Raw genomic sequence first — 15,430 nt, 5'->3', positions numbered from 1 at the left:
TCTGCTCTTAAACCAGATTATGTAACATCTCTGGATGTTGGTGATGAGATTGGGGATGATTTCCATTTTTTTCACTCGGGCGCATTTCTCTGCTCTTCATCAGAGGAGGAGGAGGAGGAAGCATCTGAAGAAGAGACGGTACTGTCTGACTGCTTTACTGGAGCTCTAAGACAGTAAGAGAGCTCTCTGTGGTAAACACCTCATCGTTCACACTAAACTAAGTCCAACTAACTTAAACCTATCTCAGACTAACTTAAACCTAACTCAAATGAACTTAAACTTGTCTTAAACTAACTTAAACCTTTCTTAAACTAACTTAAACCTGTCTCAAACTAACTTAAACCTGTCTCAAACTAACTTAAACTTGTCTTAAACTAACTTAAACCTTTCTTAAACTAACTTAAACCTGTCTCAGACTAACTTAAACCTGTCTCAAACTAACTTAAACTTGTCTTAAACTAACTTAAACCTTTCTTAAACTAACTTAAACCTGTCTCAAACTAACTTAAACCTTTCTTAAACTAACTTAAACCTTTCCTAAACTAACTTAAACCTGTCTCAAACTAACTTAAACCCTTCTTAAACTAACTTAAACCTTTCTTAAACTAACTTAAACCTGTCTTAAACTTACTTAAACCTGTCTCAAACTAACTTAAACTTGTCTTAAACTAACTTAAACCTTTCATAAACTAACTTAAAACTGTCTCAAACTAACTTAAACCTTTCTTAAACTAACTTAAACCTTTCCTAAACTAACTTAAACCTGTCTCAAACTAACTTAAACCCTTCTTAAACTAACTTAAACCTTTCTTAAACTAACTTAAACCTGTCTTAAACTTACTTAAACCTGTCTCAAACTAACTTAAACTTGTCTTAAACTAACTTAAACCTTTCATAAACTAACTTAAAACTGTCTCAAACTAACTTAAACCTTTCTTAAACTAACTTAAACCTTTCCTAAACTAACTTAAACCTGTCTCAAACTAACTTAAACCCTTCTTAAACTAACTTAAACCTTTCTTAAACTAACTTAAACCTGTCTTAAACTTACTTAAACCTGTCTCAAACTAACTTTAACTTGTCTTAAACTAACTTAAACCTTTCTTAAACTAACTTAAACCTGTCTCAAACTAACTTTAACTTGTCTTAAGCCTTTCTGAAACTAACTTAAACCTATCTCAAACTAACTTAAACCTTTCTTAAACTAACTTAAACCTTTCTTCAACTAACTTAAACCTTTCTTAAACTAACTTAAACCTGTCTCAAACTAACTTAAACCTTGTTTTAAAGTAACTTAAACCTTTCTTAAACTAACTTAAACCTGTCTCAAACTAACTTAAACCTTTCTTAAACTAACTTAAACCTATCTCAGACTAACTTCAACCTAACTCAAATTAACTTAAACCTTTTTTAAACTAACTTAAACCTGTCTCAAACTAACTTAAACTTGTCTTAAACCTTTCTGAAACTAACTTAAACCTATCTCAAACTAACTTAAACCTTTCTTAAACTAACTTAAACTTGTCTTAAACTAACTTAAACCTGTCTTAAACTAACTTAAACCTTTGTTAAACTAACTTAAACCTTTGTTAAACTAACCATTATTATTATCATTGTTATCATCAAAGTTATTATTATATTATTATTATTTTTATTATTATTATTATTATTATTATTTTTTTTTTTATTATTATTATTATTATTTTTATTTTTATTATTATTATTATTATTATTATTATTATTATGGTCATGGTTTTGAACACAGCTTTCATGTCATGTTATCATAATCAGCATTAACACCTCTGTCCTGCTCAGTGAAGGTAGCCACATGTTTAATATGTCAGGGCTGTTTGTAGATTGTCCTAATTGTCTCCTATCCTGTCGTTGAATCAGGTTTTTCTTAGCCCTCAGACCCGATCAGCTGATTAAAGTTCTGATCCTGTATCAGGACTCAGATGGTGGTCAGAGTTCTGGAAGGTTCTGGGATTTAAATCTCAGAGAGGGACTCTTTGGTGACAGAATCTCTAAAAACTAAAGAAGAGTCTACGGACAGGTCTCAGGTCTCAGGTCTCTTCCTCTTCAGTTCTGGTTGGTAAGTCGGGACTTTTTGTCTCACCAGGAGGAAATCACCGTCTCTTCGGGAATATTCTCCGTTATTTCCGGTGGTTTTGACCTGAGCAGGGATTCCCCTCAGCCCGGATTAGGATAAACCAGAACCTGCTGCAGAACCGAAAGAGGAAGGAGAGAGAAATGAGAAATGGGGAGTGAGTAAAGCCTTCTGATTGGCTGCTGCCTCCTGTCCTGTGATTGGCTGCTGCCTCTCCTGTCCTGTGATTGGCTGCTGCCTCTCCTGTCCTGTGATTGGCTGCTGTCTCTCCCTCAGTGTGAAGTCTTGAGGCTGCGCGGCTGTTCGCTCTCACACACAGAGAGAGGAGAGGAGAGGTCTACATTCAGTCCTACACAGATCTTTACTTCCACCAGATCCAGCTGGAGGATGCTGCAGTGAAGGACGGGAGCCGTGGAGGGACAGCTGGATTTAGCGCGTCTTCTCCTGTAAACGGAGAGAGTTTCTTTGTTGGTTTGGAGCTTTTTTATTCCGGATAGGAGGACTTCAGTGCTGGACTAGACCCTAGCGCCTCCTGAGGTGAGCTAACAGGATCAGCCTTGGACTTTAATGGTTTAATGGGAGTGTTTCTGTGCTTTAATGGTTTAATGGGAGTGTTTCTGTGCTTTAATGGTTTAATGGGAGTGTTTCTGTGCTTTAATGGTTTAATGGGAGTGTTTCTGTGCTTTAATGGTTTAACTTGAGTCTTTCGGTGTTTGGTCCCTCCGGAGACCCGTAGCTCTCCAAATTGCGCGCAGGTGGTGTGAGAGCAGTGTCTCCGCTGTCTGCAGCCAAAGAGGATCAGGATCGGCTCTAACGGAGCTGATGTGGTCTCGGTGGTCCCTGTTCTCCTCTGAATGTAGATGTGGAGCATGCTGCTGGAGGTTTTGGGGTTAGTTCTGCAGTTTTTCTGCGGTTTCAGGGGTCCGTGTGGTCTGGATCCAGATCTTTACAGACAAACAAAGAGCGTTAGGGTTAGGGGTTCTGCTCCCTCTCAGACTCTCCCTAAAAACTGTGAAAGCAGTGCAGGATCTGGACTATTTTTACCCCCCTCCTATCTAAGAGGATTCCCTTCCTCTCTCCTGTAAGGCACCGAGGATCAGTGAGCTAATCCGGTTTCTCTGCTCTCCTTGGCTCTGAGTCTGTGTTACTGTGCTGACATGATCAATCCCTTTACGGCTGCTCCTGATGCTTCAAGTGGATTTGCTGCTTGTGTTGGTCTCTGCTGGTCCAGATTCAGACAAACAGACTTTAAGGAGAAGGGGGGTCCTGTCATCATGCAGGATTAAGGGGTCTTCACTGGTGGAGAGATGAGACTGAGGCTGGTATCAGGAGAATCAGGATCTTCAGCTCTACTGAGGGTCTACCTGAGACCTGGTTTCAGGTTTCAGGTTTCAGCCATCTTTAGTAGTCCAGAGGAAGGAGAACTTTCTGTGCAGACTGTAAAAGTTGTCTAAGACAGACCATCCCCCACATTCAGAGTCCATCCTCTGGTGCTGGTCTGAGTCTGGTCCTGAAGCTGCAGGGTTTGGTTCTCCTCTCAGAGAGGAGGACCCTGCAGCTGTGAGGAACAGAGAGCTGATTGGTCCGTCTGTGGCTCACCTGAAAGGTCTCTTCAGGGTCGTGAAGGGTTTTGGTTTTAGGAGAAAGACCGCTAAACTCTGACGGACGGATGAGGATGAAGATCGTTGTCCGTTGCCGCTTCTAAACCTCGAAACTAAATCTTGCCTCTCTGCCTATTGTCGGCTCTGTTGGCACAGTATTGCCACTATTAACCCCTTTTACCACTTTTTAAGCCACATTTCACAATTTGATGTGCCCATTTTTGCCAGTTCTTGACTTTTTTCTGCATCAGCTATATTTTTTTCCAATTTATATCCATTTTCATCCTATTTCACCAAGTTTCCACCTATTTTTGCCACTTTGACACCATTTCAGCCACTTTTTATTCTCATTTTACCGCTTCATTTGCCAGTTTTTGCCACTTTAACCCAATTTTGACATTTTTTTTGGTATTTTGCCACTTTTATCTAATTTTTGCCATTTCTAACCCATTTCTGCTACTTTTAAAATCTAATTTCTCCACCTTTCCCAGCATTTTTTGCCGTTATAAACCACTTTTTTTTGTTTTTAAGGTATTTTAATTCTGTTTTAAACAACGGGATTAAATTTTTTTATGAGAGGTCCTTACTACACAAATGAATTAAAATGTGTTTCTTTCATCAGAGTGGTTATTATTCGGGTTAAATATAAAATCCCACAGCTTAACTTTATAATGGACCAGGATTTTGCTGGCCCCCAGTTTGGCTGGGCCCCAGAGAGCTCTCCCCTTTATCCCCTCTGATTACTGAATGTGCATGGCCGTGTTGGACCACCTTCAGGTACAGCGGGGGTTCTCGGTCTCTGGCACCCTTATTTTGGGGGTCGCGAGCTGAAAAGGTTGAGAACCCCTGGTCTAGAGACTCCAGTCAGACGTTCCTGTGGGTGGGACATGAGGGGAGAACTAAACGTCACAGACAGATGATTCATGGGGGGTTAGGGTTATTATCTGTTTTTTTTTTACAACAAAAAAGTGAATTCATGGATCAGAAAAATGAAAGTCTGGTCTCATTGGCTATCAGTAAAACCCAACATGGTTCATCTCTGCTCCTCTAACTTCCTGGATGTTGGATTTGCTTCTTTCTCCTCCTGACGTGAAATGAAGAGTTTGGACTAGATCTAAGAAGCCACGTCTGGGTGTTTAGACTCTGGTCCAGCTTTAGGTCACTGTTTGGGTTTTTCCCAGTGGCAGGAAGTCCCCTTTGGGCTGAACTCAGGTGACAGAGGTCAGGAGGTAAATGCTGGAAACTGAGAGCAGGTCTATTGAGTGAATATCTCTGTATGTCAGCTCTCAGGGTTTCAAACATCAGGGTCCTTCTACTGCTGTCTCACATCGTCTTTATCTCTGCAGAGTTTGCTAACTTCTCGTGAGTCTGCAGATCCTCAGACTTCTGAGACAGAGGTGGTGGTATTCCTGCAGCAGCATGCCTCTCTGCAGGACGTGTTCATGTCTGCATGCATGGGGGGGGGGTGGGGGTATTGTGTTTGTAATGGACTAATGACACCAGGTGACAGATTTTTTCCCACTCAGAGCAGCAGCTGCAGACATCACACCATCAGTGAGAGGAGGAGAGGATTCATCTAGGATTGCTCTGTGTAGTTACATTTCTTTAAATCAGAAAATAAAACTGAATTCGCCCCAAACATCTGACGTGCAGCCAGCTGTAGTTTCAGAGACGTCTTTTTCTGTCAGGGCTGATCCTTAAACCAGTGAAACTTCAGATTCTCTGTTAGGACCTGTCGATGTGTTCCTCTGAAGAGCCCACACACCGAGCGTCTGTCTGGATTTAGACCACTTCTCTCAGACTCTCAGCTATCTCTCACCCTCGTTTCCTGCAGACATGGATGAGTGAGATTCCTCGGGCCGTTCAGTGTTTACACTGCGGGGGGGGGCTGTTGATTTACTGCCCCCCCCATCCTCCCCTTAACAGCACCACATTCCCCTCCAGCCTCCTCCTCCTTCAGCACAAAGAAACCAGAATCACACCAGGATTTGAGTTTCTCTTGAATCCAAACTCCCGTGGACACAGATGTCTCCTTCAGCTGCAGAGACCAGGCACCACAGCGCCCCCTAGGCCTGGAATTAGGAGGAGAACTAGGTTTAATTGGACTGTGATATTTGTCATCTCTGTAGAATGAATGTTGGAGTTTCTGTTCCTAAAAGATCTCAGACGTGGTGTGGTCCTAAAGCAGGAGACCAGGACCGTAGAGTCAGGACAGAACTGCAGAAAGCTGCTGACCGGATGGTTGATGGCGTCTGAACAGGAGACGCCATGATGGTGCATTTACAGGAGGGCTGTCCTGGTGGTCGCCTCTCTCTGATGGTCACCTAAAGGTCAGCAGATATAACCTTTAAAAGTACCTGCTGGCCCTGCCAGTGGTCTATCAGAACCATGATCTGTGTCTTCTTCACGTCCTCTGATCATCAGATGGCCGTGGTCAGGAGCCGTTAACGCTGTGGGCGCGGTGGGAGGAGCCCCGTCTGCTCTCTGATGGCTGGTGTTTAAAGACCGTCCTTCCTTTGGGACAGAATCACCTGACTGGTAAAGTCAAGGGTCGTTTCACATAAACGTCGGGGTTTCAGTCCTAAATGAGGGGGCGTGGCAGTGTCTCTAAACGCCCCCTCAGAGAGAGAAAAGGGAAATATCCTGACATTTCTGTGACCTTTCCATCACTGATGACCTAAAAGTAGAACTTCCTCTAAATCATCATTCACCTCTGACTGCTGCTCACATGATCGCTCAGTTTCTCTTTCTGGTCCAGAAACGTGGAAAACCGGTCAAAAGTCCCGCTAAGACTTCCACGAGACATGATGACTCAGCAACATCAGACCGACTCGCAGCTGAGGGAGAACCAATCAGCGTCTGGTACTGGTCTATGTAGTCTCTGTGATCTAGTAATGGTTGTGATCATTCTGGACAATATTCTGATAAAGTCCATCAAATTGCCAGTCTGCCTGGTTGTCAGTGCGAATACAGAGAATCATGGGAGTTACATAAATACAGTGGTTTTCAAACTTTCTTTGCCCAAGGTATGCCATATTTAAATCAAACGAAGTAGACTTTTTAATGTTGTAAACGGTGGTTAAAAAGGGCAAAATTGGGCAAAAAAGTGGTCAAACAAAAGCGTCAAAAAGGTGACAAAATAGATCAACAGTGGCAAAAAAAAGTTAAAGTTTCCATAAAATGGCAAAAAGGTTGCAAAAATGGGTCAAATTGTTAAAAAGATGTGGCAAAAATGCAAAAAAGCAGCAAAATGATTTAAGCTGTCAAAAGAACCAATCCGGTCAACCAAATTAGCTCGCCATGCTTTTCAGCTCTTAATGAGGAACTGTTAGCCAGGATGCTAGCACCAGTGCTACTGATCCAACACACACACACACTGATATCATCAATAAATCACAACTGGGGTGGTCCCGTTCTCTAGGGTTTTTCAGGGGTCCAGATCTGTGGGAAGCCTGCTTACAGGACTTGCTATAAAGCTGTAGTAATAACGTATGGAACAGATTCCCACGGCACACCTGGACTAGCCTTAAGGCTCACTAGCGGGCCTTTCCACACGTTTGAGAAACACTGCATAAATAGTCAATAGAAAGTTGTGGTTGGTGGTTGTGATTGGTGGTTGGTGGTTGTGGTTGGTGGTTGTGATTGGTGGTTGGTGGTTGTGGTTGGTGGTTGTGGTTGGTGGTTGTGATTGGTGGTTGGTGGTTGTGGTTGGTGGTTGGTGGTTGTGGTTGGTGGTTGGTGGTTGTGGTTGGTGGTTGTGATTGGTGGTTGGTGGTTGTGGTTGGTGGTTGTGATTGGTGGTTGTGGTTGGTGGTTGTGGTTGGTGGTTGGTGGTTGTGATTGGTGGTTGGTGGTTGTGATTGGTGGTTGTGATTGGTGGTTGTGATTGGTGGTTGGTGGTTGTGGTTGGTGGTTGTGATTGGTGGTTGGTGGTTGTGATTGGTGGTTGTGATTGGTGGTTGGTGGTTGTGATTGGTGGTTGTGATTGGTGGTTGTGGTTGGTGGTTTTGATTAGTGGTTGGTGGTTGTGGTTGTGGTTGGTGGTTGGTGGTTGTGATTGGTGGTTGGTGGTTGTGGTTGGTGGTTGGTGGTTGTGGTTGGTGGTTGTGATTGGTGGTTGTGATTGGTGGTTGGTGGTTGTGGTTGGTGGTTGTGATTGGTGGTTGTGATTGGTGGTTGTGGTTGGTGGTTTTGATTAGTGGTTGGTGGTTGTGGTTGTGATTGGTGGTTGGTGGTTGTGGTTGGTGGTTGGTGGTTGTGATTGGTGGTTGGTGGTTGTGGTTGTGGTTGGTGGTTGGTGGTTGTGGTTGGTGGTTGTGATTGGTGGTTGTGGTTGGTGGTTGGTGGTTGTGATTGGTGGTTGGTAGTTGTGGTTGGTGGTTGTGATTGGTGGTTGGTGGTTGTGGTTGGTGGTTGGTGGTTGTGGTTGGTGGTTGTGATTGTGGTTGGTGGTTGTGATTGGTGGTTGGTGGTTGTGGTTGGTGGTTGTGATTGGTGGTTGGTGGTTGTGGTTGGTGGTTGTGATTGGTGGTTGGTGGTTGTGATTGGTGGTTGGTGGTTGTGGTTGGTGGTTGGTGGTTGTGGTTGGTGGTTGTGGTTGGTGGTTGTGGTTGGTGGTTGTGGTTGGTGGTTGTGATTGGTGGTTGGTGGTTGGTGGTTGTGGTTGGTGGTTGGTGGTTGTGGTTGGTGGTTGGTGGTTGTGGTTGTGGTTGGTGGTTGTGGTTGGTGGTTGTGGTTGGTGGTTGTGATTGGTGGTTGGTGGTTGTGGTTGGTGGTTGTGGTTGGTGGTTGTGGTTGGTGGTTGTGGTTGGTGGTTGGTGGTTGTGGTTGGTGGTTGGTGGTTGTGGTTGGTGGTTGTGATTGGTGGTTGTGATTGGTGGTTGTGGTTGGTGGTTTTGATTAGTGGTTGGTGGTTGTGGTTGTGATTGGTGGTTGGTGGTTGTGGTTGGTGGTTGGTGGTTGTGATTGGTGGTTGGTGGTTGTGGTTGGTGGTTGGTGGTTGTGGTTGGTGGTTGTGATTGGTGGTTGGTGGTTGTGGTTGGATGTTGTGATTGGTGGTTGGTGGTTTTTATTGGTGGTTGGTGGTTGTGGTTGGTGGTTGTGGTTGGTGGTTGTGATTGGTAGTTGGTGGTTGTGATTGGTGGTTGCTGGTTGTGGTTGGTGGTTGGTGGTTGGTGGTTGTGGTTGGTGGTTGTGGTTGGTGGTTGGTGGTTGTGGTTGGTGGTTGTGATTGGTGGTTGTGGTTGGTGGTTGTGATTGGTGGTTGTGGTTGGTGGTTGTGATTGGTGGTTGGTGGTTGTGGTTGGTGGTTGTGATTGGTGGTTGTGGTTGGTGGCTCTGATTGGTGGTTGGTGGTTGGTGGTTGTGATTGGTGGTTGGTGGTTGTGATTGGTGGTTGGTGGTTGTGGTTTGTGGTTGTGATTGGTGGTTGTGATTGGTGGTTGGTGGTTGTGGTTGGTGGTTGTGGTTGGTGGTTATGGTTGGTGGTTGTGATTGGTGGTTGGGATTGGTGGTTGGGATTGGTGGTTGTGGTTTGTGGTTGTGATTGGTGGTTGTGGTTGGTGGTTGTGGTTGGTGGTTGGTGGTTGTGGTTGGTGGTTGTGGTTGTGGTTGGTGGTTGTGGTTGGTGGTTGTGATTGGTGGTTGTGTTTGGTGGTTGTGATTGGTGGTTGTGATTGGTGGTTGTGGTTGGTGGTTGTGATTGGTGGTTGTGATTGGTGGTTGTGGTTGGTGGTTGTGGTTGGTGGTTGTGGTTGGTGGTTGTGGTTGGTGGTTGTGGTTGGTGGTTGTGATTGGTGGTTGTGATTGGTGGTTGTGATTGGTGGTTTTTATTCGTGGTTGTGATTGGTGGTTGTGGTTGGTGGTTGTGATTGGTGGTTGTGATTGGTGGCTGTGGTTGGTGGTTTTTATTCGTGGTTGTGATTGGTGGTTGTGGTTGGTGGTTGTGATTGGTGGTTGTGATTGGTGGTTGTGGTTGGTGGTTGTGGTTGGTGGTTGTGATTTGTGGTTGTTATTGGTGGTTGTGATTGGTGGTTGGTGGTTGTGATTGGTGGCTGGTGGTTGGTGGTTGGTGGTTGTGGTTGGTGGTTGGTGGTTGTGATTGGTGGTTGGTGGTTGTGGTTGGTGGTTGTTGGTTGGTGGTTGGTGGTTGTGAATGGTGGTTGTGATTGGTGGTTGTGGTTGGTGGTTGTGATTGGTAGTTGTTATTGGTGGTTTTGGTTGGTGGTTGTGATTGGTGGTTGTGGTTGGTGGTTGTGATTGGTGGTTGTGATTGGTGGTTGTGATTGGTGGTTGTGGTTGTGGTTGGTGGTTGTGATTGGTGGTTGGTGGTTGTGGTTGGTGGTTGGTGGTTGTGGTTGTGGTTGGTGGTTGTGGTTGGTGGTTGTGGTTGGTGGTTGTGATTGGTGGTTGTTATTGGTGGTTGTGGTTGGTGGTTGTGATTGGTGGTTGTGATTGGTGGTTGTTATTGGTGGTTGTGGTTGGTGGTTGTGATTGGTGGTTTTCTATTTGTGTTTGTGATTCGTGGTTGTGGTTGGTGGTTGTTATTGGTGGTTGTGGTTGGTGGTTGTGGTTGGTGGTTGTGATTGGTGGTTGGTGGTTGTGATTGTGATCAGATCCATAGAGCAGCTCTGTTATCGGCCTCCTCTAAAATTCAAGTTTCCCTACTTTCCCTTCAGGTTCATTGAGCTGAAACTAAAATTGTCTGTTTTTAGATCCGTTTGTTGTCCTCTACACTCAGAGACAGATGGCTGCTCAGAAACACAGACCAGCAGAGAGGCTATAATTAGACCCCCCCCCATGTGATGGTTTGTTTACCTTCTGCTGACACCCACCCACCCACCCAGCCAGCATCCATGCTAAACCCACAGCTACATGCCAACAGTTTGCTTTTGTTAGACCCAAATCTTCACATGTACCCCCCAAACTAAAACCACCAAACCCCCCTGTCCAGACCTGGGGGCCAACTGTCCCCCAGAGTCTCTGTTATGGTGGTCTGTGAGGGTCTGCAGGGTTCCGGTGAAGAGGAGCTGCTGTGGAGCGAGGCTGTGCTTCAGAACGTTTCCTCTGAGAACAAACCTGACATGTTTCTGGTCCTGGTCTGGTCCCATCATTCCAGTCAGGAGGCCCTCCAGAACCAGGACTGGGCCAGATCTGTGTTTTATTGTCTGAGCCTCACATACTGGTCTACTGAGACACAGCGATGTTAGAAACCAGACTGAGGTGGATCAAATCTGTACATCCGTCTCTGCTTTCATCTTCAAACACGCTACCTGCCCCGCAGCGGTGGCGGTGAATTAGTCCTCTATGTTGGACATTTGAGAGGGAGCTGATGTCACACTGTGTAAGGTCTAACACGACTGTGTAATAGTAGATTTTCTGTTTTTTTTAAAGGATTATTTTTGTGCCTTTATTTGATAGAGGAGAGGACGGTGGATAGAGTTGGAAACGGGGAAGAGAGCGAGGAGAGACATGCGGTGAAGGGCCTCAGGCCGGATTCGAGCCTTATCCACTCTGTCACCTGCGCCCCAATAGTGGATTTTCTAAACCAGAGTCTTCATGGCGGGTTTCTCTTGCTGAGATTCATCTCTGGTCCACTAAGAGGAGCGGGGTCGTTTGTCTGTGTGGGCCGTGCTTTTAGTCCCCGGTCCGTCTCTCTAAGTCTTCCTGACTGATCCACATCAAACAGATGGACCCAAGTCCTTTAGGACAGATGGACCCGAGTCCTTTAGGTCAGATGGACCAGAGTCTTTTAGGTTAGATGGACCTGAGTCCTTTAGGTCAGATGGACCAGAGTCCTTTAGGTTAGATGGACCCGAGTCCTTTAGGTCAGATGGACCAGAGTCCTTTAGGTTAGATGGACCCGAGTCCTTTAGGTCAGATGGACCCAAGTCCTTTAGGTCAGATGGACCCGAGTCCTTTAGGACAGATGGACCCGAGTCCTTTAGGTCAGATGGACCCGAGTCCTGTAGGTCAGATGGACCCGAGTCCTTTAGGTCAGATGGACCCAAGTCCTTTAGGTCAGATGGACCCGAGTCCTTTAGGACAGATGGACCCGAGTCCTTTCGGTCAGATGGACCTTAGTCCTTTAGGTCAGATGGACCTGAGTCCTGTAGGTCAGATGGACCCGAGCCCTGTAGGTCAGATGGACCTTAGTCCTTTAGGTCAGATGGACCTTAGTCCTTTAGGTCAGATGGACCCGAGTCCTTTAGGTCAGATGGACCCAAGTCCTGTAGGTCAGATGGACCCAAGTCCTTTAGGACAGATGGACCCGAGTCCTTTAAGTCAGATGGACCCGAGTCCTTTAGGTCAGATGGACCTTAGTCCTTTAGGTCAGATGGACCCGAGTCCTTTAGGTCAGATGGACCCGAGTCCTTTAGGACAGATGGACCCGAGCCCTTTAGGTCAGATGTACCTTAGCCTTTAGGTCAGATGAACCCGAGTCCTTTTGGTCAGATGGACCCAAGTCCTTTAGGTCAGATGGACCCGAGTCCTTTAGGACAGATGGACCCGAGTCCTTTCGGTCAGATGGACCCGAGTCCTGTAGGTCAGATGGACCTTAGTCCTTTAGGTCAGTTGGACCAGAGTCCTTTAGGTCAGATGGACCACAGTCCTTTAGGTCAGATGGACCACAGTCCTTTAGGTCAGATGGACCCGAGTCCTTTAGGTCAGATGGACCCGAGCCCTTTAGGTCAGATGGATCCGAGCCCTTTAGGTCAGATGGACCTTAGTCCTTTAGGTCAGATGGACCGGAGTCCTTTAGGTCAGATGGACCCGAGTCCTTTAGGACAGACGGACCCGAGTCCTTTCGGTCAGATGGACCCGAGTCCTTTAGGTCAGATGGACCCGAGTCCTTTAGGTCAGATGGACCGGAGTCCTTTAGGTCAGATGGACCTTAGTCCTTTAGGTCAGATGGACCTTAGTCCTTTAGGTCAGACGGACCCGAGTCCTTTAGGTCAGATGGACCCGAGTCCTTTAGGGACAGATGGACCCGAGTCCTTTAGGTCAGATGGACCCGAGTCCTTTAGGTCAGATGGACCCGAGTCCTTTAGGACAGACGGACCCGAGTCCTTTAGGTCAGACGGACCCGAGTCCTTTAGGTCAGACGGACCCGAGTCCTTTAGGTCAGACGGACCCGAGTCCTTTAGGACAGATGGACCCGAGTCCTTTAGGTCAGATGGACCCAAGTCCTTTAGGTCAGATGGACCCGAGTCCTTTAGGACAGATGGACCCGAGCCCTGTAGGTCAGATGGACCGCGCCGGTCTCCGGCCAAGGACCAGGGCAGTAGAAACGATGATGTGTCCTCACAGAGTTTCCTGTCAGGCTGATCTGTGTTTGCAAGTCCTGACTTCATCAGGTTTTCCTCTCAGTCCGGTTCGATCTGAGGTCTGTTGAATAAAGATCCAGCGGATTTTAACAGGGACCAAAGTCTTCCTCTGTCATACAGGTCACCGCAGAATCATTCAGAGTTTAGAGAGGAGCTGGTCTTCATGTTGAAGGAGCAGCCATCTGAGTTTTTCCACATTTAGTTCTTTGGACTCCTGAAAATGCTGATTTCTGAAATATTTATCAGATCCTCTTGGTTCTAAAGGTTCCTGTTCTTCTGTTCAGCATCATATTAAACAGTCAGAGGGTTCTGGTCTGATGAGCCACTGTAGTCTGGAGGAATGTTTAGTTTGGATCTATCCATGGTGTTCTGTGGTCAAGGGTTCCTTTAAGGGTCAGGTCTGGTGCTCCAAACTTTAATCCAGATCCTGTTGAAGCTCCTTTTTGTGTCTCAACCACACACAGAGATTTTAACATCCAAATAACCCAGAGGTGAAACTGTGGAGGAGGAAGGGAGTGGACCTGACTGACTGTCCTGGTCCTGGTCCTGTATTTATGTCATTTCTGATCACTCTGTCCTGATTCAGCGTCTGCGGTCTCTCTCTCCGTCCTGTCTTTGTCTCTGCAGGACATCATGCCTCAGACTCCTCCCTTCAGCGGCCAGCTGAACACCAGCAGCTACAACAAAAACCTGTACCAGACCAAGGACCAGGGCTTCCCCGGCCTCTATTACCATGACAACAACCTGGTGTCGGGGTCACTGGAGGCCCTCATCCACCACCTGGTCCCCACCGTGGACTACTACCCCGATGTGAGTGTTCCTGATTTTATCTGTGGTGGTTTGGTCTGAGAAAAGAGTCCGGATTCTTCTGGGAGAGGATCTGGGTCTCTGAAGTCTGTTCTTGTTCTGTGTTTCGAAACTATCAGAGAGGATTTTAATGTTTGAGTTCTCTAGAGGGATAGTTCCACTGTTTTCGCTGCCTCTCGTTCTGCTCACTTAGCTCTGAATAAATGAACTGTTGGATTTATCTGGTGGACCTGGACTAAACATGTCCGCTCTTCTGTCCACAGAGGACCTACATCTTCACCTTCCTGCTCAGCTCTCGGCTCTTCATCCACCCCTATGAGCTCATGTCTAAGGTGTGTCACCTGTGCATGGACCAGCAGAGACTCAGCGATCCACAGGGCGACATGGTGGGCCCAAACATTCTAGTTCTACATTTTAGTTCTAGTTCTGGTCTACAGTAAACTCATCCTAGATTAATGGTTTATTCGGGTTTTTTCCAGATCCGGATCCGAAAGATCACTCCAAAGATCCTGCAGCTGCTGACCGAGTGGACAGAGACGTTTCCGTACGACTTCAGGGACGAGAGGATGATGAGGAGTCTGAAGGAGCTGACGCACCGGCTCGCCACGGGAGACGAGGTCAGTTCTGTTCTGGACTTTTTGGCTTTAAAGATGCTGGTTATAGAAGGATTTGCTCTGAAAAGTCCAGGAGGTTCAGGATAAAGGGGACTCAGCAGACTGAGCACAGTTCGTGCTGGTCTACCAGGCAGGAGGTCCAGGTTCAGATCTAATCCATGGGTTCTGCATGTCCTTGTTGAAGATCAGAAATGTTCTAGTTGGCAGAGCTTTCACAAAAACCAGGGCCGGGTCCTGAACCCTGTGGAGCACCCTGTGGGGTTGGTAACAACTCGAGACTTGATGACCGTCATGCATTCCAGAGGAATATTTAGTAAACAGGGCATTTTAAAAATCTATTTCAGTGTTTTTTAAAGGGTTAACTGTTATAATGTTCAGTCCTGTCTTAGATGCCAGTGTTGTCCCAGCACTCTGGTTCGTTTTTGTCCCTTTAAACCTTTTTTCTTCCTGTAAACCTTTTTCTTGCCTTTAAACCTTTTTTCTGCCTGTAAACCTTTTTCTTGCCTTTAAACCTTTTTTCTGCCTGTAAACCTTTTTTCTGCCTATAAACCTTTTTTCTGCCTGTAAACCTTTTTCTTGCCTTTAAACCTTTTTTCTGCCTGTAAACCTTTTTTCTGCCTATAAACCTTTTTTCTGCCTGTAAACCTTTTTCTTGCCTTTAAACCTTTTTTCTGCCTGTAAACCTTTTTTCTGCCTTTAAAACCTTTTTTCTGCCTTTACAGCCTTTTTTCTTCCTGTAAACCTTTTTCTTGCCTTTAAACCTTTTTTCTGCCTGTAAACCTTTTTTCTGCCTATAAACCTTTTTTCTGCCTGTAAACCTTTTTTCTGCCTGTAAACCTTTTCTTGGCCTGTAAACCTTTTCTTGGCCTGTAAACCTTTTTTCTGTCTTTAAACCTTTTTTCTGTCTTTAAACCTTTTTTTCTGCCTTTAAACCTTTTTTCTGCCTGTAAACCTTTTTTCTGTCTTTAAACCTTT

The 15,430-nt window shown here is 45.8% G+C and overlaps 2 protein-coding genes across 3 annotated transcripts in view; both read left to right on the top strand.

The window, feature by feature from the left end:
• The first annotated feature begins 2,406 nt into the window (after positions 1-2,406).
• rasgef1ba (RasGEF domain family, member 1Ba) overlaps positions 2,407-15,430 on the top strand; it is a 46,280-nt gene continuing 33,256 nt past the window's right edge. For both annotated transcript variants that reach the window (XM_041787489.1, XM_041787488.1), the window contains exons 1-4: positions 2,407-2,644; positions 13,662-13,844; positions 14,105-14,227; positions 14,321-14,458. In XM_041787489.1, coding sequence (XP_041643423.1) covers positions 13,668-13,844; positions 14,105-14,227; positions 14,321-14,458 — 438 coding nt within the window. In that variant the 5' untranslated portion in view covers positions 2,407-2,644; positions 13,662-13,667. The remainder of the gene's footprint in view (positions 2,645-13,661; positions 13,845-14,104; positions 14,228-14,320; positions 14,459-15,430) is intronic.
• LOC121509821 (G protein-regulated inducer of neurite outgrowth 1-like) lies at positions 12,132-13,645 on the top strand. The gene has a single exon (XM_041787491.1). It carries the CDS (start codon positions 12,139-12,141, stop codon positions 13,033-13,035), a length of 897 nt encoding a protein of 298 aa, XP_041643425.1. The 5' UTR covers positions 12,132-12,138; the 3' UTR covers positions 13,036-13,645.

The sequence above is a fragment of the Cheilinus undulatus genome, linkage group 5 (assembly GCF_018320785.1).
Source record: "Cheilinus undulatus linkage group 5, ASM1832078v1, whole genome shotgun sequence".
Taxonomy (NCBI): domain Eukaryota; kingdom Metazoa; phylum Chordata; class Actinopteri; order Labriformes; family Labridae; genus Cheilinus; species Cheilinus undulatus.
The sequence above is the reverse complement of the archived record's forward strand: the minus strand, read 5'-3'. Positions and strand labels throughout refer to the sequence as shown.